The 24,846-nt window shown below is 31.9% G+C and overlaps 3 protein-coding genes across 6 annotated transcripts; 1 reads left to right on the top strand and 2 right to left on the bottom strand.

Moving 5' to 3' along the window:
- Positions 1-244: 244 nt before the first annotated feature.
- Positions 245-1,785, bottom strand: LOC107922503 (uncharacterized). The gene is made up of 2 exons (XM_016852575.1): positions 1,661-1,785; positions 245-1,430 (listed from the first exon to the last, which is right to left on the bottom strand). Exons 1-2 carry the CDS (start codon positions 1,783-1,785, stop codon positions 245-247), a joined length of 1,311 nt encoding a protein of 436 aa, XP_016708064.1.
- Positions 1,786-15,859: 14,074 nt separating this feature from the next.
- On the top strand, positions 15,860-18,699 carry LOC107937496 (probable arabinosyltransferase ARAD1). Its single transcript, XM_041109174.1, has 2 exons — positions 15,860-17,207; positions 18,026-18,699. The coding sequence occupies exons 1-2, from the start codon at positions 16,293-16,295 to the stop codon at positions 18,563-18,565; spliced, it is 1,455 nt and encodes a 484-aa protein (XP_040965108.1). The 5' UTR covers positions 15,860-16,292; the 3' UTR covers positions 18,566-18,699.
- A 2,021-nt stretch (positions 18,700-20,720) lies between these two features.
- On the bottom strand, positions 20,721-24,254 carry LOC107922509 (pyrroline-5-carboxylate reductase). Of its 4 annotated transcripts, none has more exons than XR_005923064.1 (6): positions 23,561-24,250; positions 23,231-23,452; positions 22,037-22,085; positions 21,595-21,740; positions 21,026-21,214; positions 20,721-20,910 (listed from the first exon to the last, which is right to left on the bottom strand). XR_005923064.1 is itself a non-coding variant. In XM_016852588.2 (5 exons), exons 2-4 carry the CDS (start codon positions 23,429-23,431, stop codon positions 21,163-21,165), a joined length of 399 nt encoding a protein of 132 aa, XP_016708077.2. In that variant the 5' UTR covers positions 23,432-23,452; positions 23,561-24,254; the 3' UTR covers positions 20,721-20,910; positions 21,026-21,162. The 4 variants fall into 4 exon arrangements, 1 of the variants encoding a protein (XP_016708077.2); XR_005923062.1 differs by having other exon boundaries at positions 21,938-22,085; positions 23,561-24,249; XR_005923063.1 differs by having other exon boundaries at positions 21,942-22,085; positions 23,561-24,249.
- Between the last annotated feature and the right edge of the window lie 592 nt (positions 24,255-24,846).

Genomic DNA, 24,846 nt, shown 5'->3' with positions numbered 1-24,846 from the left:
AAGAGGGAAATGGTCTTTCTAGTATAAAAATTCAACTTCCTGTAATCAATGCAGACACGCCACCCATTTTGCACTTGGGTTGGTACCAAGTCACCTTTAGCATTTTCTTTATTGTCACGCATGTTTTCTTGGGCACAACTTATACCGGACTTACACATCTGCTGTCAGAAATGGGGTAGATTACGTTAGCATCGAGTAGCTTAATTATTTCTTTTTTTACCACATCCATCATATTTGGGTTCAATCATATTTGTGCCTCTCGCTTTCGTTTCGTGTTTTCCTCCAAGTAAATCTTATATGTGCATGTCAAAGGGTTTATCTCTTTTAAGTCGGCAATGGTCCAGCCAATCGCCTCCTTATGGTTTTTTAGTACATGTATCAAACTTTCCTTTTCAAGCTTAGAGAGTCTATTTGAGACTATGATCGGTAAGGTATTATCTTTCTCTAGAAATGCATATTTAATATGCTCGAGAAGCGATTTTAATTCCAAATCTGGTGCCTGCATAATAGAAGGTAGAAGTTTAGTGTTCATTGGAGACAATAATTCATTAACAGATTCAAAATCATCAAATATCATTTTAGGTTTATCTTCATAAGGTGACTCAAATGTTTCTCCTACTAATGAGTCAATTATGTCGACATGATTTACATTCAAGATTTTACTTGGGTGACTAATAGCGCCGTAAATGTTAAACTTCATGATCTCTCCATCAAATTCTATCGTGAGGGTTCCGCTACACATGTCGATCTTAGTGCTAACTGTACTAAGGAAAGGTCTGGCCAACAAGATGTTTGAAGATCTAAGAGTGTTATCCTTTTCCATTTTCACTACATAAAAGTCTGTAGGAAAAATAAGCCCGTTGACTTTCACTAATACATCCTTAAGGACTCCTTTGGGATGTACAATAGACCTGTCTGCCAACTGAATGATAACACTTTTTTTCATCAAAAAACTCGCGTTAAGTGATTCATAAATAGAAAAATGCATTACATTTATGGAAACTCCTAAATCATACATGGCTTTTTTAATTCCTAAGTGGCCTATTTTGCATGGTATTGCGAACATGCCCCTATCTTTGCATTTTGCTGGCATCTTCCGCTGTAACACTGCAGATACATTCTCACCAACACTTACATTTTCATTACCAGTTAATTTTTCCTTGTTGGTGCAGAGCTCATTAAGGAACTTCGCATATCGCGGAATTGGTTTGATGGCATCCAGTAGTGGTATGTTGATCTCGACATTTCTGAATGTTTCAAGAATCTCTTTGTCATCTTTACCTTTCCGATGTTGGTTCAACCATCCTAGAAATGAAGGTTGAATTTTATGCAATTGAGGTTTTGTTCGGGCTTGTTCATCATTCTCGTGCTTTTCTTGGGCAGAATCTTGGCCAAGATTTCTGTCAGGAATTGGTTTTAGTTCTCTTCCACTTCACAACATCACTGCATTTACGTTTTGTCTTAGTTAGGTTCCGTTTGTGATGGCACCTTCCCTTGTGAATTCATTTTCTCAATTGATGTGGTTAACTCTCTTATAGATGCCACAGTTTTCTATTGAAATTCAAGCATATTAGCTGCTAATTTATTGACCTTGGTTTCTAGATAAGTACCTGAATCTCGCGGCTGTTATGGAAACCAATTTTGGTATGGATGGTTATACCGTGGGTTGGCCCCATTACTCAAGCTAGGATGGTCTTTCCATCTTGGGTTATAGGTATTAGCGTAGGGGCCATATCGCCTTTGTGGTGGCCCAGAAAAGTTTCCCACAACATCTAAATGAGCCATAGTATTATCATACAAACTAAGGTATGCATCAGTTGTATGTTCAAATGTTGCACAAATTCTGCATAGTCGGGTCGGTCTTGCTTTTTCTACAACAAAAGAATTCAAAATATTAGTAAGTCTATCAACCTTAGAAGATAAGGTTGAATTACTTAGCTGGTGAACCCTTCTAGTGGGTTCAGGATTGGCTCGAAATTGCTGAATTTTGCAACCATCGTGGATATCAAGTCCATTGCTTGTTGGGAAGTTATGTTGACAAATGCCCCTACATTGGCCGCATCAACCACATTCATCTCTATAGGCTTTAAGCCCTTATAGAAGTATTGGAGCAGAGACTGTTATGTTATCCCATGTTATGAGCAACTTGCACACAATTTCTTGAATAGCTCTCAATAGTCGTAAACAAACTCCACATCTTTTTGCCTTATCCCAATGATCTCCCTTTTTAATTCAACCGCACGCGATGCTGGAAAAAACCTGTTGAGAAACAAATAGGAAAGATCAGTCCAAGTTGTAATAGATCCAAGAGGTAGATAAAACAACCATTCCCTAGCAGAATTTGCTAAGGAAAAAGGGAAAGCACGTAATTTGATTTGATCCTCAGTTACGCCCTGAGGTTTCATACTAAAACAATCCATATGAAACTCTTTTAGATGTTTGTGGGGATTTTCATTTTGCAACCTACAAAAAGTCGACAGTAACTGGATTAATCCTAACTTCAGTTTAAAATCAGTATCCATAGTAGGATACGCAATGCACAACGACGATTGTTCTACAGGAGCTTCGGCCATTAGCCGGATTGTTTGAGCCATAGGTTAATGTGCTAGATTCGGGTTTTCGTTAACCTTAGCATTAAGCACTTCTTCAGGTGGATCGACCCTTATTCTTTCATTTTTTTAGTGTTTGAGTAGGGTTTCCGTTAACCCTAAACTCAACTTCATTGCCTATTCTTATTTCCAATGGTGGGTTACTCTAAGTCCTTACCATCTCTGACTACTTTTTTCGTAACTTCGTTTCTTTGTGATTACCTCTCGTCGTCTTTTCTATTTCTTAATCAAACGCAAGAATACCTGGAGTAGACCTGGTCATAAAAAACAAAAGAAACAAGATTAGTACGTTACCAATCCCAATAACGGTATCAAAATTTGGTGTGTTGTTGAAAGCACAAAAAATAACCTATCCCTATGAAATAACGAAAAGAATAGTATAAGAGAAGTAGGGTCAAATCCTCAGGGACTGAATTTGCATAACTTCTTGTTCCTCGAGATCCCAGGCACAGTCGTGCCCAAGAAAAAGCAGCGTACCTGGAATAAAAAAACAGAATTAAAAATATGGAGGGGTTGAAATTGTATAAATTGAAATCGAAATTGTAAAGAGAAACAGAATTGAGAAAAGAGGTTATTTGATTGAAAGATTCCAGCCCTCGGTTGTCTTGGTCCTCATTGGGTTCAATCTTCAGCTTTTAGGTAATCTTTCTCATGAAAAAAATAAGCCAGTTATAGTGGAAGAGGACGTCTATGACCACCAGGTCCACTTAGATTTTAGCCTTATGATTTAGAGGAACTTGACTCTAGCCAACCATTACTTTTGTGGGACCGTCTTACACTAGATCATCACTTCTCAATGGCGAATGCCACGCCATCTTGTCTCTTGAGCTCGACAACCACTGACGTAGTAAGCTAACGAACTGACTATGCAACCTTTCCAAAACATACAAAGCGGCCGCCTTTGTACAATATGAAAAAATCACTTTTGAAAGGACATGAATAGAAGCGCCAGTCCCGTAATGCAGAGAAACGATGAATACTCGTTAAGAAGACTAAGTGCGGATTCTAAGCCTCATGAACCTTTTTTTGAGGAATCTCAATAACCTTTGGCTAGATGAGTTTAGTGGCTCATGCTTTTTGGGAAAAAAAAAAGAAATAAGTTTAATCAAATAGAATTTTGTTGAATAATAAAAGGAACAAAAGCTAAAAGCTTTAGGGAGACGGATTTTTTATAGAAAAGATGAGTGTCAAATTGTGTCACTCTATCCCCTATTTATAGTACATGAAAAACTTAGTTTGTTCCTATTTAAACTCTAAAAGATAAATAAAGATAAAAGCTGAAATTAAATCTAAATAATAATCCTAACAATAATCCTAATAAAATTTAAATTTAAACAGAGTCTTATGTTTATAAATATCTTCTTTGAAGTTTTGCCCCCAAGTCTTCTGCACTTTGTATTTTCGACACCACTTCTTTCCTATTTTGCATACTGGCCCATTTTGTTATATTTACACTTTATGCCCCCAAATTTCTTTTTATCTTCAATTTAATCCCTACCAGATAAAAACCCATAAATAGCTCAAATTAGTAGGATCATACTCAAAATAAATATATATAATTAACACATAAAAGTATGTCATTTTAGAGTATTATCAATAATTAACCCTTGGTGAACCTCATTGAGCCTAACACACTGTTTCTTGATTTACCCATTAATGTTAACCTATAGCTCATTTTTTTCGTTGAAACTTTTTCCCGTTTTATTGACTCCCTTTTTGTTAAGATTTGATTTGGTTAGTTTCTTAATTATGCTCTTTTGTTTGATTTGCTGAATTATTTCTTATTGTTAAAAAAATAGAAAAAAAAGGAAGAGGAAAATCGAAAGAAATATATATTGATTATTATTAGTTCTATGATTGATCTTGAACAGTTAAATTAATATTTTGAGAAGAAGCTCGTTTTCTTATTCTTGAATAGTTCTTAATTTATTCACTTGTTTTTAATTCAATATTTGTTTATTTTTCTAGTTTGGTAATTTATCAATTCGATCTCGATTTTAACCAACTTTTTTAGCCTTTCTTCACACCCTTAACCTAAGCCCCATTACAACCTCTTAAAGACTTTTTGATTTGAGTATCATATCATTTTAAAGTGGTAGAGATTTGATTTTCATGCAGCCTATAGTAATGACTTTTCTTGTATGACTATTGAGTGCTTATTCTTGAACCTTAAACATTTCGAGTGATTGGAGTGAACCTTTAGTAAGGATGTCGATTCTTGTCGATTTTGAATTAAAGGCAATTACTTAAATAAGGGGAAATACCTATGTTTTCATGCTTTAAAAATGTTCGACTTGGATTGTTTGAATCTTTAGTGTTATTTTAGTTGAATTATCAATGTATGATTATTTGTGAATTATGTCAAAACATTATTGATGAGAATTACAATTTGAGAAATATTAATTTTAACTGTGAGTTGAAGATTTTGCTTGAGGACAAGTAAACGCTTAAGTGTGAGGATATTTGATAAGTCATAAAAGTAACATATTTTTAATCTCATTCTCGATGCGTTTTTGGATGATTTATTATGTGAATTAGTGAATTTGATGCTTCTAATCCTTTAAATTCATGTTTCTAGACTTAGGTGAGCCCAGGGGAGTGAAAGAAGCGAAAAACAACCCAAAATCAGACAAAAAGAGTTGTTTTCAGGATCCACACGACCTGGGCATTTCCACATGGGTTGGCCACACACCCATGTGCAGCCCGTGTTGATATCGCACCCTGCTTCCCAAATACGCGAAAAAAAACTCAATTTTTAGGCTTTCTGAGCATTCTAAAGTCTATAAATACCAATTAGAGGAAGATCTAATGGAGCAATCAGATAAGATCAAAGAAAAGATTCGAAGAACACCATCGGAGCCAGCTCAAAAGCAAATCTCCATTAAGATTGAATATATTGTTTTAGTTTGTTTCGAAGTTCTATTGAATTTCTTTGTCTTGTGGTTTTTCTAACTTTGAGATGTTTTCATTTAGGATTATAAACTAAATTCCCTAGTTACCTAGGAAGGATGAAACCTATGATAAATCTTATTGTTTAATTTTTGTTTTTACGCGATAAATACTTATTCTTGTTCTCAATTATGTATGCTTATTTCGTGTTTTAATATTTTTGGGATACTAATTCATGTTTAGTGTGCTTATTTCAGTGGAACAAAAGTCCCTGTTTAAGAGTAGATCTAGCATAATTGAGTGGAGTTGCATGTAATCCTAAAAATAGGACAACAAAAATCTACCAGGTTAGAGTCAAATCTAATAGGGGAATCCATAGACCGAGTTAATGCGGCAATATGAGTTTTAATTAAAAAGAGATTTCAATTAATCAACCTAGAGTCAATTGTTCTTACTCTCGAAAGAGATATTAACATAATTTAGGGATTTCTACGGATCAAGACACAAGTGAATAAATTGTTTAATTCAGAGTCAGAGTAATAAGTGAAGTCTAGGTGGATTCTTTCTTGGGTATTGTCTATCTCATTGGTTATCTTTGATTATTTTTCTATTTCATTCTCTATTGCGTTACTAGATAAATTAGTTTAGTAAATTTAGATTAAAAATAATCACTCTAATTTGTCGTCTAAATAATAGAAAAATGGTAATTATTAGTACTTTTAGTCCTCGTGGATACAATATTCCCTATTCACTATAGCTATACTATTGTTCGATAGGTGCAGTTGCCTTTGTCGCATTTATAGTTAGTTTAATAACCATTACGGATCCACTAGATTTGGGGTGTGACACTACTCTTGGCGGATTCCCTTACAAGACTCATCGATTGTCAAACCATTAGCAACATCGTCTCTTCAAATTAGTCCAAACAATCATACTTGCTTTGAAGAACATAATATCATAATACAAGCAATAGAATTCTAGATAACATTAATGCGGAACCTAAGAAATTTCAAGTTCGCCAATCACTTACACTATCTCATATTCCAACACATAAGGTTCCTTGCATGATAGGCCACTAAGGTGGATTTATCAGTTGGCCACTCTATCGAGAATTCTAAAAGAAGATGCCTCTCAGGCATATCCTAGATCTCACACAAGGCAGACTAACATCTCACCACTTGGTCATTACAGAATTCACTCTACGCATTTTCCAGAGAATTCGCCACAAAAGCTTTCCAAAGAATTCACCACAAAAGCTTTCCAAAGAATTCACCACAAAGGCTTTCTAAAGAATTCGCCATAAAGGATTTCCAGAGGATTTGCCACAAAGGCTTTCCAGAGAATTCGTCACAAAGGCTTTTCAGAGAATTCTTATAAAGGTTCTTCAAAAAATTTATCACAAAGGTTTTCCATAGAATTCGCCACAAAGGCTTTCTAGAGAATTCGTATTTACTATCACAGTGGACCATTTCTATGGATGCCATAGGGTTTCTCCCACATGGTTTTATACATTCACACCTTCTTGGTGTATTATCATATGACGCCATGGCCATGGACTTTCCACAGATTTATTTCGTGATCTTCCAATCCGTTTAGCATTATAGCTTACCAACAAAAGGCTACACAATAAATCTTTATTTTTATAGTGATCTACTTGTCCGGTTAGCAATGTACCTACCCTAACAGAGGTAACACAAACGGATCTTTTTCTCACCACTTTACATAACTTAGAATTTTCAGGTATTGGAACCATATAACAGGAAAGTATTGGGCAATGACTACACACACGTCAGCAACATCTTATATCACATAACATCATATCATGCTGCACATCGTTTACCTTATTTACGTATATGTAAATACCTCTCAGAAACACATATACACATAATTTCATGACATGCAATAGTCAAATTTAGAGACTCACCAAATACTCACCTTTATCTCGGCCTAAAGCTTCTGCTTCAACAGTCCTTTTAGATCCAACAACAGCAACTACTTAAACAATCTTAAGATTTCCATTAGAATCCCCATTAAAATCATTTTACTAATATTTCAACTACGAACGACCACCATGCAAGGCCTTCCTATAATACTCTTCCATTTTATAGTCGTAACATACAAAACTGTAAAACTTACCAGTAAGCTGAATCATCTACTCATTAGACGAGATCTTAGTTCGATCTTAATTGAAGAATAAGAAGAGAATGTTAAGGTTCGAAAGAAAAACCTAAACATTAAACAGATAGATAAATCATCTGAAATTTCCCCTTCCCATACATATACCCTCGATCCCCCTAATTTCCTTGCCAAATCCAGGATAGGTACATGAAAATATGGCGAAGGTTAACCTCACTGTTACCAGTCATGGGGAGGGTCAAATCAATCTATTTGACTGTTGTTGAGAAGTGGCCAGCCATGCTACTTATGATGATTTGATTAGTTGGCTTGTTTTAGTGTACAATCAATCTTTCATACATTTTGCTCTTTACTTTGATCTCTGCTTCTGTTGTTGCAAAATCCCAACAACTCCCAACCAAACCTGATTCAATATAAAATTAAACAGTACCCACGCCAAGTGGATGTACTATATCTTGGTGGAGACTCACTTTTGGCGTGGTCTTAAAGACAATTAAGTCTCCTATAGCTTCCTCATACACTTGACAGGCTCTTAGTGTTCAAACACAACTCTAAGGCACACTCCCTCATAGGTGCACGCTTTCTTGGGCGAAATCCTTCTTCACTTGAAACATCTTGTAACACCCCTAACCCGTATCCGTCGCCGAAGTAGGGTTACGAGGCATTACTGAACAAACACAACCATTTTTAAAATCAAACTGATCACAAATATGAAATTAAATTACTTTTGCATAGCTATTTATAATTTACAATCAAAATCTAATCAACATCGTACTCAAACCTATACATGCCATAAGATTGAGTTCAAATATTTAACAAAATACTAAAAGTAGTCGATAGTGTGATAGTCTATGCTGATGATCCCCGAGCTCGTAATGCGTCTCTAAAATCTATAAAAACAAATGGGCAAAAACAAACAAAGTAAGCTTTTATAGCTTAGTAAGTCTATAGCATATCTAAATTACATATAAAAGAATCATATAATTCTTTAAGAAAATTTATTGAAATCACAATTATCAATTATAATTACTAATCAAACATTGCTATATTAAGTCATTTGTTTAAATTTTAAAAGGATGTGTATTTATCTAATACACACAAACAGACAAATGTATATACATTTTATGCATATAATCTACAACCATGAATCGCCGAATGCATATATACATATATGCATGACAAATATTAGAACCAAATGTATATACACTTTAAACATATTAGCCGAGTGCATATATACATAAGCTTAACAAATATTATAACCAAATGTGTACATGTATTTACCATATACATTTATCCAAAGTCATATATGTACTTATCATGCACATACAATCGAATATATATATAACTTTATCAATCACATTTCATATATCATTATACATGCATATATATATCGATCATAAACTTTTAACCTAACTCATATTTATGCCTATAACCGAATACATTCACATTCAACTTTTACTTATAAACAAATATTTACATATATGTATTAGCAATTGCACATAAGATTACTCATCAGTTTCTTATACCAAATGCACCCATATAAATATATATATATCAACCACCTATGTCGAGTTTATGCACAACATCTTCAAACACATAAATCTGAACAATTCACACAATTTCAACAGATTCACCGGCACTTAGCCTGCTAGGCTTAAAACCTGATTCAATACACTGGCAATTAGTCTGCTAGACGTAAAGTCCGAAATATTTCACCGGCGTCAAGCCTGCTAGACGTAAAGTCTGAAACATTTCACCGGCATCAAGTCTGCTAGACGTAAAGTCTGAATTATCTCATTGACAATAATCATTTTAGGCCCCAAGCTCAAACACTCAATTCACCCAAATATTACTCATTTTCGAACTATATAGGTATATAAATTCCATGCTTAAATATTCAGCTCAAAACTCAAAATTTATATCATAGAAACACATGAATATATATATAAAACTCAACCACCAAATCCAATTTGACAATTCAATAAATCAACTGAACATATTTATGCATAACCTTATACTTCAAATCCTACTACAAATATAATACTATTTAACTAAAAATATTCTTGAATAATATACACTTTACATTCCAACATATTAAAATTATACACACATATATATACATGATCAAAACTAACATATGCAAATATCATCTAATAACAAATTTCAAAACTAAATCTTATACATGCATACATATACACTCAAACCGCATATACTTTTATAATGACACATCTTAATTCGATTCAAAAGTGTATATATACATGTATATTTACATGTTTAATAATAAAACTCTTATATCTATGTATATTTACGAATCTTTAAGTACACATATATACATATACATATCTTTGATTAAATCAATAATTTATACATGTATATACGTGTATGAATTCGAACCCTGTATATATATAAAACTCTTATACTTCAATTAAATTCATTAACATTTATGTATATACTTATTTACCTTTGCACTTTAGCTAAATTCAATTACCTATATAAGTATAAACCTCTAGGTTTGAATATAAAAGAAAATACATATAAGCCAATCATACTTTTAATTTATTCAACCGATATACTTTAAATTATAATTCATCAAAAATAAATACATATACATACTTGTATATTGTTTTTATGACATTAAATAACTAATAGACTTACCTCGGAAGATGGAAAATCGAAGTCGGACGATTATTCGACTAATTTGGCTTTTCCCCGATCTAACTCCGATTTCTTTGGTTCTCGATCTAAATATATTCAAAATAAGATAATTTATTTATTAACACATTCAATTTAATCCAAAAACACATAATTTGGCAAATTACTATTTTGCCCCTAATATTTACACTTTTTGCTATTTAGTCCTTTTTGCACAAAACACAAAATACACAAAATTTTCCCTCACTAAGCTAGGGCCGAATGTTCCTTGTCTTCATACTAGTCCACACATTTCATTTATTTCACATTTTAGTCCCCCAAAAATTTAATTTCACAATTTAGCCCTATTTACTCAATTTCACTAAAAATCCCAATACAAAACATATTAATCTATCACATATCTTTCATTTTTCATCATCAACTATCACAAAGTCCAAGCATTCATCAATGGCACATTTCAAAATCATCAACAATTCACAAAATTAAAACATGGTTTTGAAGAACACAAAGCAACGATCTCAAAAACGTAAAAAATATTAAAAATTAAAACCTAAACATACCTTAATCAAGCAAAATAAGTGCCGAACCTAGCTTGCTATTTTTTTCTTCTTTTTCTTTTGTATATTCGGCAATGAGAAAGATAACATGCATGGCTTTGTTTATTTTAAGTTTTTATTATTTTCAATATATTATACCATTATTATTTTACTTTTATATTTAATATATATAATATATAATAGCCATCATTGCCGTCCACTACCATTAATATTGGCTAAATTTCAACATGAAACCTCCAAATTATAAAGACAAAAATAATTAAGCACTTTCATATTTAGCCATCAAATTTTTATTTTATGCGATTTAGCCATTTTCTCAAATTAAGCACACAACAATAAAATTAATTCATGAAACTTTCACACAAGCAAATTCACACATAATAAACATGTAAAATAATATTAAAATATTTTTTAGACTCGGATTTGTGGTCCCGAAACCACTGTTCCGATTAGGGTCAAAACCGGGTTGTTACACATCCTACAACTAATTCCTTAGATACCGCCAACGAATGGACGCTTTAATGCTAGTACGTGCCAATACTCTAACTTGCCATTAGACCAAAAAGGTGGCGAAATTATGCTACCACAACGCAACCAAAAGTTTACCTACCAACCTTTTTCAACTTCTCGATTCCACTACTTTTCGAGGCGGGACACTTAGTGCAAGGTCTATGTCCATACAGCCAAGCACTATAAGTAAATGTCTTTTCCATTCCTTGAAATTAGCCCATTAAGCATTGGTATAGAATTTATATTAGCAAATATTGTGGCAGCAGAAGATGAACTAGCTGAATATATAACAAAATAGATAAAAACAAGCTCACATTAATATTCATAAGTAAACAATAAATTCAAAATAGTGACTAATCCCATCTTAAGATGCCAAACACAACATTATATCAAGTCTTTGGATAGTAAAATTATATTAACAGTAAGCGATACTCTTGTTGTAGCAATCAAACATTGACAATAAATTATGTCAAATAATGAACCAATCTTTGGACTAACTTATTACTCCAATAAAGTACCTTATAATTGTCATACATTTATCATCACAGATGCCGTTGAAATTCTACCAAATATTAACTTACCTTTGAGTCAATTAATAAACGCATAAACCACAAAAACATATGATCATCTTGATATTTTAAATAAACTAATCTACGTAAAAGAGATCACTTTTGTGGCATTTTGTTTCAACTAATCTATTTAAAATATTAGACATCCTTAATTAAAACCAAAAGACAAAATATGAATTTATTTGTTTCAAAATATTTCTCTTAATTTCATTTTTCAATTCAATTAAAAGATAATTATATATACATATATGTGTATTTATGTATTTTTCCAAAACAACCTACATCAAAGTTAAATATAATAATTCATTCATATGAAACATGAAACTTAAATCATGCAAATCAATTAAAATTAAATAATTCAACAAATTATCAACGATATTCTATTGAATTATCAAATTATGAACATTAATTAAGATTATAATAAACAATGATGACTTTGATTTTGGTGAATATTATATTTAATTCAAGAATATAAATATTTTGATTATTCAATCCATATTTGAAATACTATGCAAAAAAATAGGGAACTAAAGCAATCAGTACAAAGCCATGTTTTAAATATAATAGAATTGATATTGATTTCAATCGCAAAGCCTCAATCCTATTTGAAGCACGACAATCGAAATCACCAAAATAAATTAAAAACCTATAACTTTTTAAAAACACCAAAATTTCATCAATCAATCTAAAAAAATAGAAAATTAATTCTCATTAATTTGATACGATAAGGCTTAGATACCATTTTTTAAAATCGAAAATCTGACATAAATCCTAATAAATTAAGAACAAAATTAGATGTGGAAACGTACTTGTCGAATCTGTTGGTTTCTTGGAATCTTTGGATATTATAGTTTTGATCTTCCAAATTATCACACAAGTAATTTAGAGAAAGTGGTTCTCTATTTTCTGAAGACGAGATGTCAGAAAAGTTACAAGTGTAATTTGAGGACAAAAGTCTAATATATAACTTTTGCATATTAACCTTAATTTTCAATCTGCTCATCATCAATTAAAAATTAGTTACTTTTAATTTAGACTAATCTTTTATGACAGTAAATTAAAGTATGTAATGTGATGTCTATTTTTTTTAACATTATGAATTACCATTCACAACTGCATCCCGAAAGAAAAATCGACCATCAAATTGAGAGGCAATCTCCATTGTCATCCTCCTTAAACCACACTTTTTTGGTCTATCGCGACTAGTTCTCTCTATTCATCTTTATTATGCTATATTTTAAAAGTAATTCCATATCATTATAAAATGATGTTACTAATACAGTAAAGTTAAGTAAATAAAGAGCTTAATGAGTTTGGTTACCATTATGGCCAACAGCTTAAAGAGTATAAACACTACTGATGCATTTTTCTTATGATTTATAGCATCTCCTTAACATGTGCTCAGTGACATTGGTTACCATTTCTCATAATATTTTTTTAAAAAAGGAAAAAGTTTGGTTAATTTAATTGAGATCTATAAACCCTGACTAAGAGTTAGTAAATCATTTCTTCTTCAGTAAATTATTAATTTTAGATTATTTTATTAATTCTGTATTTTAAATATGAGTTGGGTGAGTATAGTTAACGTTTTCCTTAAATAAGATAAAAAAAAAAAAAAGAGTAGTTGGGTATTGTACCTCCCTCAAGTTTCACCTGCCCTAATTCATTTATTTTCAAGTCAATGGTTTTCTTTTAAATACCTAACACTTAGCAATTTATTTGGGGGTAAGTGCCTTCAACCTACTACATTAATCATTAAATTTTGGATTTCTTTTTTGTTTTTAGAAAATTGGGAACCTCATGATTTTATATTTCATTCTAAATATAACTTTTCTTCATTCATAGTCGATCATTTCTATGTATTTCTCAATCAACTCAGTAAAAATGTCTATCATGTTAATAATTTTATGAAATATACTCATTCGCAAATTCTTTTTTCAATTATCCTTAAATTAGGGATTGAACAAATTTAGAATTTTTTTTAGAAAAAATTTGATTATAAAGATTTAATATTTATAGCTTTTTTTTTAACAATCACATTATAGGTTTTGATCATATCTACTTCAGGGACGTAATTAGGGGTTGGCAACGGCCCCAACCCCTCCTAAAATGAAAAATTTTCTATTTATGCCCTTTAAAATTTTAAATTATACTTTACCCCCTAAAAATGTAAATATTTGATTTAATCATTTTAAAAATTATAAAGATATAGACTATTAAAATGGTGAAATTACATTTTTACTATTGTAAAAATTATAATTTAATTTGTCCCCCTAAAAAAATTTTGGCTTCACCCTTGATCTACTCATTTTTACACAATGTTTAGAACTACTCATAACCCTCCTCCAACCCATAAATAGAATGATAATGCGTTTCAGCATACTCGAACCCACGTCCTCTTGCATTAATAATAATATCCATATAAATCGAATTAATACTCAAACAATCATATTTATAACATATTTAAGCCAACTCTTTAATATTAAATATTCAAATCCAATAATATTAAATATTCAAATCCAATAGATTTTGGTGCACATAATATCAGATGAATAGGTGGACCAATTTTTAAGCCGTAATACATATATTTAGGGAAGAAATCACTAACAAATTAGTTAAACAAACATTTGAAACTAAAGACATGGGTAAAAAATATATTACCAAAAATAAAAATTAGAAAGAAATAAATCATTTTAAGTTGCACTCCCATTAATAGCTTGCTCCTCATAAAAATGTACATTTACTAAATATAGTATGCTACATTTAAATATGATTAATAAATATATCATATTTTTTAGTTTTATTTACGTAACTAAAATAACAAATAAAACATGTTTAGGTTTCTCTTGTTTTCAAAATTATTTTTGAAAAGCTGGTTTTAAACTATAAATAGATTTTTTTTTGAAGTTAAAAATATTTGTAAAATGAAAAAAATTACTTTTAAAAAGCTCTAACCTTTTTTTTTAATTTGAATTAAATAATTTATTTTTCCACAATTATCATCACCAAATTTAAATTCCTTTTATTTTCTTAAGTTTATTTAAAATATTAATATTATGTAATTAAATTTGTAATGTTACAAATATTATTTTTTATATGTTTTAGTACATGAGTTGGTAATAAACTAATTACATTTGATAATCTTTTAGTCACATGACTTATTTGTGACAAAGTGAAGTAATTTTTTTACTTATTTTGAAGAAGTCTTATTTTTTACAAAAATTTTACTCATCATTCTAATTTTAAGATCAAATTTGTACTAATTATTTTTTATTTTATGTGTAACTATTTTAACAGCCACACAAATATATATAATAAACTTTTTTCTCATGTTTTTAAACTAATAACCAAATGTGTCATATATGTTAGGATAAACTACACCATTAGTCACTAAACTATGAGTAAATTTTTTTGGTCACTTAAAAAATTACGAATTGATCACTGAATTATTCGAAAGTTTTTATTTAAGTCACTAGGTTATTAAGTCCTTTTTTTTAAGTTCTATCAACAAGCTCCAAGCTACAAATCGGCGATCAGTATGGTGGGTCAATACGCATCAACGAATAAAAGAACATACATTAAATTCAAACCAGTCTGACAGTTAATGTCGAAGATCGGAGAAAAAAGTTATTTGAATTTTGGTTCACAGATTTGTAACGTCTAAAGTTCTTTTTTGAAAAAAAAAAGAATTATAGAAAAGAAAGAGAAAGAGAAATTTTGATTAGTGCAAACAATACGAAAAAGAAAACTATATAGAATCAGTTTTAACAACCTAGTGATTTAAATGAAAATTTTTGAATAGTTTAGTAACTAAATTGTAATTTTTTTAATTAAGTAACCAAAATAAAAACTTACCAATAATTTAGTGATTAATGAAGTAATTTGCCTAATAGGTTAAGACCCATATATTGGAATTAAATTTACAAATAATTAAAATGCGGAGAGACAGGGGCAGGCAGGACACGGCAAGAAGAGGTGTAGTGCAGAGAAAACCAAAGCCCGCTTCTTCAGTAAGACCCTATTCTCACGCTTTTTTATTTTCTTCGAACCCTTTTGCTTGCAACTCAATCCAATTCCCCAATTTTCAAAAACTCAGACAACCTTCAAATCAACTCCTCTTTCCCTTTGTTTGGTTTCCGAGAATTTTGTTTGGTTTTTTTTCATATTCTTCATTGGTTGCTTCCTTTGTCAGCTGATTTCTTGTATCTTTGAAAAGAAAATTTAGAGATATTTTGGTTCTGGATTCATGCCCTGTATAAGTGATTGAAACCCTTTTTGTTTTACAATGAGGTTCGATATAGATGTGATATAGTTTCGGGGGGAAACTGGATACATATTTTCTCTGTTACAGTGGGATTTTCTTGGATTCCATGGCTGAAAAAAGGGGATCTTCCATCACCAAGATAGCTTTCCTTTGTTTGTTTATAACAACAACGATGATGTTTGTGTTAAGTTTAAGAGGTCGTCCTGGTCTCTTTGATCATAAAACCATGCCAGCTGAGAAGCTTCTTACTGTCTTCAACAATGGCTATTCTCAAACATCTAATCAGAGCAATGCAGAATCTTCAAACGGATCAAACCGAGCAATTCTCGCAAACAGTGAGAAACAACGTGTGGAAGGAGGAGGGTTCCAAGTGAGTTGCAATGGGAATTTGAAAGAACCATTGAAAATTTTCTTGTATGATTTAGACCCAGAGTTTCACTTCGGATTGTTGGACTGGAAACCACAAGGAAACAGTGTTTGGCCTGATATTAGAACAAAAATTCCATCATATCCAGGTGGATTGAATTCACAACACAGCATAGAATACTGGCTAACATTGGACCTCTTAGCTTCAGAATTTTCCGAGAATCCAAGCAGCCGAGAAGCCATCAGAGTGAAAAATTCCAGCGAGGCTGATCTCATATTCGTGCCATTCTTTTCATCACTGAGTTACAACCGGTACTCAAAGTTGAGTCCCCATCAAAAGAAGAGCAAGAACTGGGAACTGCAAGAGAAATTGGTGAAGTTTGTGATGAGTCAAAAGGAATGGAAGATTTCAGGCGGGAGAAACCATGTGGTTTTGGCTCATCATCCCAATAGCATGCTTAACGCTAGGATGCAACTATGGCCTGCAATTTTCATACTTTCGGATTTCGGAAGGTATCCAATCAATGTAGCCAATCTTGACAAAGATGTGATTGCGCCTTACAAACATGTAATCAAAAGTTACGTTAATGATTCCTCTGACTTTGATAGCCGCAAAACTTTGCTATACTTCCAAGGTGCTATTTACAGGAAAAACGTAAGTGCCCATCTTTCCCTTTTCTTTTTAACTTTCTTTTTAATTACTCGTACTTTACATGTATTTCATAAAATTTAAATGTACTCTTATGGACACATATTTATATCTGAAACTCGTTCATTTTATTTTTTAGGAAAAATTTTGTGAAGTCTTGTTCGTTTAGAGTTGGCAAATCGAACTTGTTATGTTCAATAGGAGGATTTTATTTCTCAACTCTACTGAGTGCTTGAGTGCATGAAGACAATGTTTAAAAGGATGACAAGATTACAAAGCTGAAACATCTCGATGGGTGCTTGAGAGGGCAAATTATACTTGTTGCGCGTGGTTAGATTTGAACTCGTGCCGTATAGCATGTAGGACATTAGTAAGTGAGAAAAATAAAAGTGAGATCGAGCTCAAGTGGTAGCATTCTATCCAATAGGGAATAAGTTCGGGTCCAACCATGTACATCCTATGAGGTGCACTCATTCTATGAGCTTGTTGCCTCTTCAAGCTACTATTTTAGACATTTAAGCTCCCGATAGATATAGGATATAAAACCCCCTATTAGCCGTGAGTATTAAATAGTTATCATGTCCAAATAAGATGAGTGATATTTGATTTTATATACACGTGCTTAAAATACTTATGGCATAATATGAGTATGGGAATATGTTCTTTTGAAAATCTTTTAAATGCATGAATTTCTTTTTAAAAAAATTCATATACCAATATCAAATATATATATTTGTAATTGACACTCACGTCTAAACTCGAATGACACTCTTTCCCTTTTCTGTTTCCTGCGTGGCTTTTAATTCTTGTGTTTCTGTTTACAGGGTGGATTTGCTAGACAAGAGTTATATTATCTTCTAAAAGATGAAAAAGATGTACATTTCTCATTTGGAAGTGTTCAACGTAATGGAATTCGTCAAGCAAGCCAAGGGATGCATTCATCCAAATTCTGCCTAAACATTGCTGGCGACACTCCATCATCGAACCGCCTATTTGACGCCATCGCTAGCCATTGTGTTCCAGTCATTATCAGCGATGAGATCGAGCTCCCTTACGAAGACATTCTCGACTACACCGAATTCTGCATATTCATCCGTACTTCGGATGCAGTAAAAAAGGGGTTCCTCATAAATCGAATTCGGAGCATCACGAAGGACAAATGGACTCAGATGTGGGAGAAATTGAAACAAGTTGAGCCTTTATTTGAATTTCAATATCCATCAAAGGAAGGGGATGCGGTTCAAATGATATGGCAGTCGTTGTCTCACAAGGTTTCTAGTGTTAAGATGAAAATAAACAAGTCTAAGAGGTACTCTCGTTTTGTTCCTCGCAAAAGGAGAGGACTAAGAACCCGCACCAAATAACTTCCAGTGGAATGCAGCAATCGGGTGAGTGCCAAAGACGGATATGTGTTCAGTATAGGTATATTTGTGGCTACAGAGAGCTGATGAGAATTGATGTCTTAAATTATTCCTTTGCTATGAACTTATTTTTATTAGATCATTGAAGGATTAACTCAAATTTTAGATAACATTTTTTTTATTTTATAATAATTTGAGTTGAATTGATTTAATCTAAATTATTATTTAACAATAAAAATAATAATATTTTATTCAGATTTAACTATAAAATATATATTAGCATGGAATAATATTTGGTATACCACAAGTGAAGTTTTTATATTCTACAGACAGGGTTAAGGATTAACAAGTGTTCTATAAAAATATAAATATTAAAAATAAATATTTTAAAAAAAAAAGACACATAAACACACGACAATTTTTTAAATTTGCTTGTAGAATAAAAAAATACTACCAAATCCTATTAATATATAAAAACAATAAATAGTATTTGATACAGTGGAGTTTTTAGACTTCACAAGTAGAGTCAGATGGTTGACCAGTTTTCTATAGGGGTATAGTAAAATATTAAATATATATATTTAAAAAATGACACACGACAACTTTTTAATATTGCTTGTGAAATAAAAAAAATATTTTATCAATATACCAAATACTAACCCAAAAAAAGAAACTGAGTTTGCATTTGTAAACAAAAAATACAATTTTTTTAATTCCACAAACGAAATTAAAAAAGGCTATCTATCTCATTCTTTTTATGTTTTTATTTCTTATTTATTTTTAATTATATTTTCTCAATCATAATTGTAGAATTTTTTTAAATAGAATCATTATTGGACTATTAGGCGGAACTCAATTCAAGTTTGACCCAAAGTTTTCAAAATTTTTTGGGCTGTACCCAACCTTCTAGGCTAATATTTTGGTTAGAGCAAAGCTAAAACAGTCATTTCTATTATTGAAATAGAGGGTTACAATAACAGTCTGATCCCATATGGCAAAAATAACTCCACTTTTTCCTTTACAAAGTTGGCCCTCAAACCTTAGAAAATCACATCTCCTTGCCATGAAAGCCATATCTTCAATAGGCGGTCACCCATACCCATAGTGTTCCATCTTTAAGTGATCATAGGTCTTCAACAGGATGATTTGGGATAGCCGGCCTAAACCCCTACTTATGACTTTTTTTCTTCTTCTTAATCTTCACTTGCAACTGCAAGATTTAACATTATTCTTTCAATCTAATTTTTCCCTTTTAAATTCAAAGAATAATAAGTATATTTGCTCGAAAATTCGTTTCTCTACTTTTTGAATGGCTCATTTTCAGTGTATTTTTGGCAACTTTGTTAAAAATTTAAGTATAATCATAATGATTCTTGTAATTTTTATCAATTTGATCCCTACTCTCTTTTTTCTTTAATTATAAAAAACATTTAAATTATAAAAAAAATTATAAAATTTTCTCAATATATCAACAGAAAAAGAACCAAAACTTACTATTTATCACTATTACTAGAATTTTTAACCTGCGTTTCTCATTTAACCACTACACCAAAACAGGTTTTTAGCGGCGTTTTTTTATGCCTTTAGCATCGCTAAAAGTATATGCGGTGTTTTTGAAAGCGTCGCAAAAAATGCCACTGTTGTCAACGCTGCAAACTTTTGCGGCGTTTTTAGAAATAAACGCCGCTATAAATCATGACCTTTAGCGGCGTTTTTCCCACAAACGCCGCTATAGATCAGGACCTTTAGCGGTGCTTTTGCACAAACGCCGCTATAGATCAAGGCCTTTAGCAACGCCTTTCCCACAAATGCCGCTATAGCTCAAGACCTTTAGCGGCGATTTTTCCACAAACGCCGCTATAGAACAAGCCTTTAGCGACGCTTATCATAAAAACGCCACTAAAACATATCATTTAAAAAAATTATTTTAATCAAATAATATTTATTTTTATGATAAGTATTATATTATGTTTTATTTTTTAAATTTGAACTTTTAAATATAATTTTTAAGGATTAAAAAATATTATTTAAAATTTTCTATGAAAATTGTAACTTTAAAACTACATATAAAAATTAATGAATTTAGATTTAGAATTTAAAATAATAAATTAATAACACAATTAAAATCCAAAAGTTAGAACTCAAGTTGTCGTAAATATTAAAGTAAAAATAAAAATTTAGAATCAAAACTAAAATAAATAATACATATGAGAAACATATTAACTAGTTGAACCTGCCTATGACTATACACATTGCAAGGTAAAAAAAAAATACAATGTGCTTCTCTGTTTTCTTTGCCCCAACATTGATATGCTCCACTCCATGTATTAGGTTGTATGCGATCATAACTGAAGACAAAAAGAAGTTGAACATAAAATCAAAGTAGATTTAGAATACATGAATGCATTACAAGAATATTATCATGTGCAGCAAATACACGTGTGCAAGAAGTAGAGAATAAACCTATTTGAAAGTGGTGCTGTGAATGCCAAAATTGAGGGAAGATGATCTAAAACCCCTGCCATGAACTCCTCTCCAACTTTAGACATTCCATGCTGAGAAGATGCATCAGATGCTTGGAAAACATTTTGTCCATTCTGCTATAAACTGAGATGCACATGGGATCCAGAACCTATGTCATCCAAAGCATACCTGGGCAGAGAAACATAGTTAAAATGTTGGGTATTCCAAGTTTCTAACGTTAAGGGCAAAACATGCATGAAAGCCTCACAGCATTGACTAATATATGAAGTTTAACTCAATTCAAATGATTATCAGACGAGCCTCCCATAATATCTATTATATAATCAGAAAGATTCACTAACTCAGTTGGAATGATAAAGCATAAATTGGTATACTAGTAGACATTCAATAAACCCTTCATAAACAATACCACTACATGACAAAATAAATATTTTAATGAACCATTTGAGTTTCATCCAAAGCAAAAGCGAAAAATATCAGAAACTATAGGCCATGACCAGAAGATGAGGTAGAAAGCATTGGTCAAAATAAGAAAAGTTACAACTTACTTGGGGACAAACGTTGCCAACAGGCCATGTTTATTTGCAATAGCCCTAACAACTTCGCGCATGAAAATCAAGTTGTCAGCAGCATATGTACAAGCAGTGTACCCCAAAGCCATTTCATACTGACCATTTCCAGCTTCTGCATGCATCTGTAAATTTTGAAAGCTAAAGTAAGCCAGGAGAATCAAGTAATTATAATAATTGAGAATAAAGTTTCTAGCCTTTCATTATAATAATTGAGAAAAAAGTACGTGCTGCAAGAATGGTATCACCAACTCTAGAACTTCAAAAACAAAAAAGGGAAGCGCACAGAGGCAATGAAAGAGGAAGCATGAGAAAAAGGTACCTACTGCAAGAATGGTATTGCCAGCTCTAGAACTTCAAAAACAAAAAGGGAAGCGCGTAGAGGCAATGAAAGAGGAAGCACTCAGGCTAATAGCATTACCTACTTGGGGTTTCACAGAAAAAATTATCACATCACTAGCATCCACAACCTGCTTCCATATATCCATAACTTGGATCAGAAACAAAATAAAAATAAGAACACCATATTATTAAAACTAAACAGCATAACAATCTTAAAGGATGATTATTTCTATTCTCTTTTTTTCTTTAATTAAGTCTTCAGTGAAATCTTTTCACTTCTTTCCAATTCCACATACAAACAAAACTAACAGAACACATGTTTTTGCTATTTGTTTTCCACTTTGTAAAGAACTAAAATATGTATATGCAAATGGTGAAAAACAAAATAAAAATAAGTCAAATAGTCAAAACCAACTTGGTTCTTTGTTTGTTTTTTTACCCCTTATATATATATATATCAATGTTGTCAAGGGCGCCAGGCGCACTTGAAGCGCTAGAACCTTTATATAGCCTGAGGCACAAAAAAAGCGCTCACCCGTCTAAGGCGCAAGCATATAAATATAAATATATATGTAAAATGTATATGAAAGCATATATAACTAATACATATAATCAATAAGTATTAATTAATTAGTAAAAGAAAGATAAATCTTAATATAGTTCAATTTCTAAATTCAAAACATTGTTCAATAGTTTTAAGTGTAATAATTTTCTTAATGTATCGTAAAATAAAACACCATAAGAACGAAACTAAATATCATCACCAGAAACTAGCTCTAAATTTCGTTCATCTTCTCTTGAAAAGTTTTAACTTTTAAGAGTTAACTATGTTTTTTATATAATAAAATTAGATCAATAATTAATTAAAAAAGTCATTTATTATATTTTATTATGTTTTTATTTTAAAAGCCAAAATAAATAAAAAAATAAACAGGAGAATGGAACGGCTCTTTAGTGAGGCGGGCTTTTTTGCGCCTGGCTTTGCAACAAAGGCGCCCGAAAGCCTGATTGATGTCACCTCGCCTTGAGGTGGCTGAGGCGGTAATGGCCATTTGCGCTGCGCCTTAGCACTAGGTGCTCACCTTGACATCACTGATATATATAAAGCTATTTATTTATTCTTATAAAAAATCTTTAAAAGTATTAAACCAAAGTAAAAAAGAACTAACTAAATTTCTTTGAACCTGGGAGTAAATGTCTTATCTTTAATAATTCAACATAATAAAAACAATACTAAATGTAACAAGAACAAGGGGGAAAGAAAGCACCATACGTCGGTGTTGTGACTATAAACAGAGATGCCGAGTGACTGGAAGGCAGTACCACGACTGGGATTTGAGTGGATTGCCGTAGAAATACGTTGGGGAGGCAAAACACCAGATTGTACCACTCCTCTGGCAATGCTCTCTGCCATTTTCCCTACTCCGATGAACCCTAGATTGAAGTTTTCACTCTGTATAGGCACTGCCTCCATGTCGTTCCTTGGATTTTATGTCTGGGGAAAAATTATAAACATTTCAAAAATTTGAAAGATGGGCTTCTGATTTATAAACTGATGATTCTGAAATAACTGCACAGCTTGCTAATTTGATATGCTTATTACCTTGTATTTGAAACAAAAATGGGGCAAGGGCTAAGAAAAATTAGAAAAGCACACACAAAGTTAAATGCTTCAAGAAAAAAACTCTCTTCCCCATAAACCTTCCAGCCAACAAAATCAACACAGTCCCTGGTGTAATGCTTGCTCTAAATAAATAAAAAAACAAGTAAAAACCCAAAAATAAGGAACATTTCTTCAGAAATCTATAAATAAACAAATAAAAAACATTGCTTTTCCTTCACCACCTCCTTGATCTAATGGAAGCTGAAATATCATAGAAATTTAGAAGCGGGCCAAATGCCCTTACTGTTATGTTAGGCAAAAAAAGTATGCGCAACATATACATGAGTTGCAAGAAAACTCAGTGAGCAAAAAGAACCCATGACCGAAATATAACCCATTTTCATTTTTGGAATCCTAGAAAAAGAATTCACTATGATTTCTTCCCAAAAATTGAACCAATCAGGAAAAGGAACATCATTTCTGGAACTTAGAAAAAAACCCTTAGTCTTCTTATGAGCAAAAAGAGAGGTGGAAGCGGCGCCAGTGATGGTGGACTTAGAAAATAACGACGATAGGCAAGGGAGCTTGAGGGGAGGCATCGCCGGTGGTATTTGAAGTGAGGGAAAGCGAAATTTTGAAGTGAAGGATTTTGTTTTCAGAACTTGGGGGGGAGGTTGGCGGCATTTGGTAATACAAAACCCCGCTCAGTTTTAAGTTTTTTTAAGTCAAATCTGATTTGGGAAGAAAACGACTTCGTTTTGGTATTGTAATATTTGCGGTGCTTATAAAAAACGCCACTAATTGTATAACTTTTGCGACGTTTTCAATAAAAACGCCACTAAAAATTATATTCCTATATCATTTTGAACAAAATGACACCGTTTTGTTATGTTAAAAATTTTTTATTTTATTTTTTTATAAATTGTTTTATTTTTTGCGGCGTTTTTATAAAAAATGCCGCTATTGCTTATCTTTTGTGGCGTTTTCCATAAAAACGCCACAAAAATTTTTTCATTTTGAACAAAATGACGCCGTTTTGCTATTTTGGTTTTTAATAATTGATTTATTATTTGCGGCGTTTTTATCAAAAGCGCGATAAAGACGCCGCTATTTCATTTTGAACAAAATGACGCCGTTTTACTATGCTAAAAATTTTTTATTTTATTTTTTTATAAATTGATTTATTTTTTGCGGCGCTTTTTATAAAAACGCCACTATTGCTTATCTTTGGAGGCGTTTTTAATAAAAACTCCACAAAAAAGTTTTCATTTTGAACAAAATGACAT

The sequence above is a fragment of the Gossypium hirsutum genome, chromosome D13, assembly GCF_007990345.1.
Source record: "Gossypium hirsutum isolate 1008001.06 chromosome D13, Gossypium_hirsutum_v2.1, whole genome shotgun sequence".
Classification (NCBI taxonomy): Eukaryota; Viridiplantae; Streptophyta; class Magnoliopsida; order Malvales; family Malvaceae; genus Gossypium; species Gossypium hirsutum.
The sequence above is the reverse complement of the archived record's forward strand: the minus strand, read 5'-3'. Positions and strand labels throughout refer to the sequence as shown.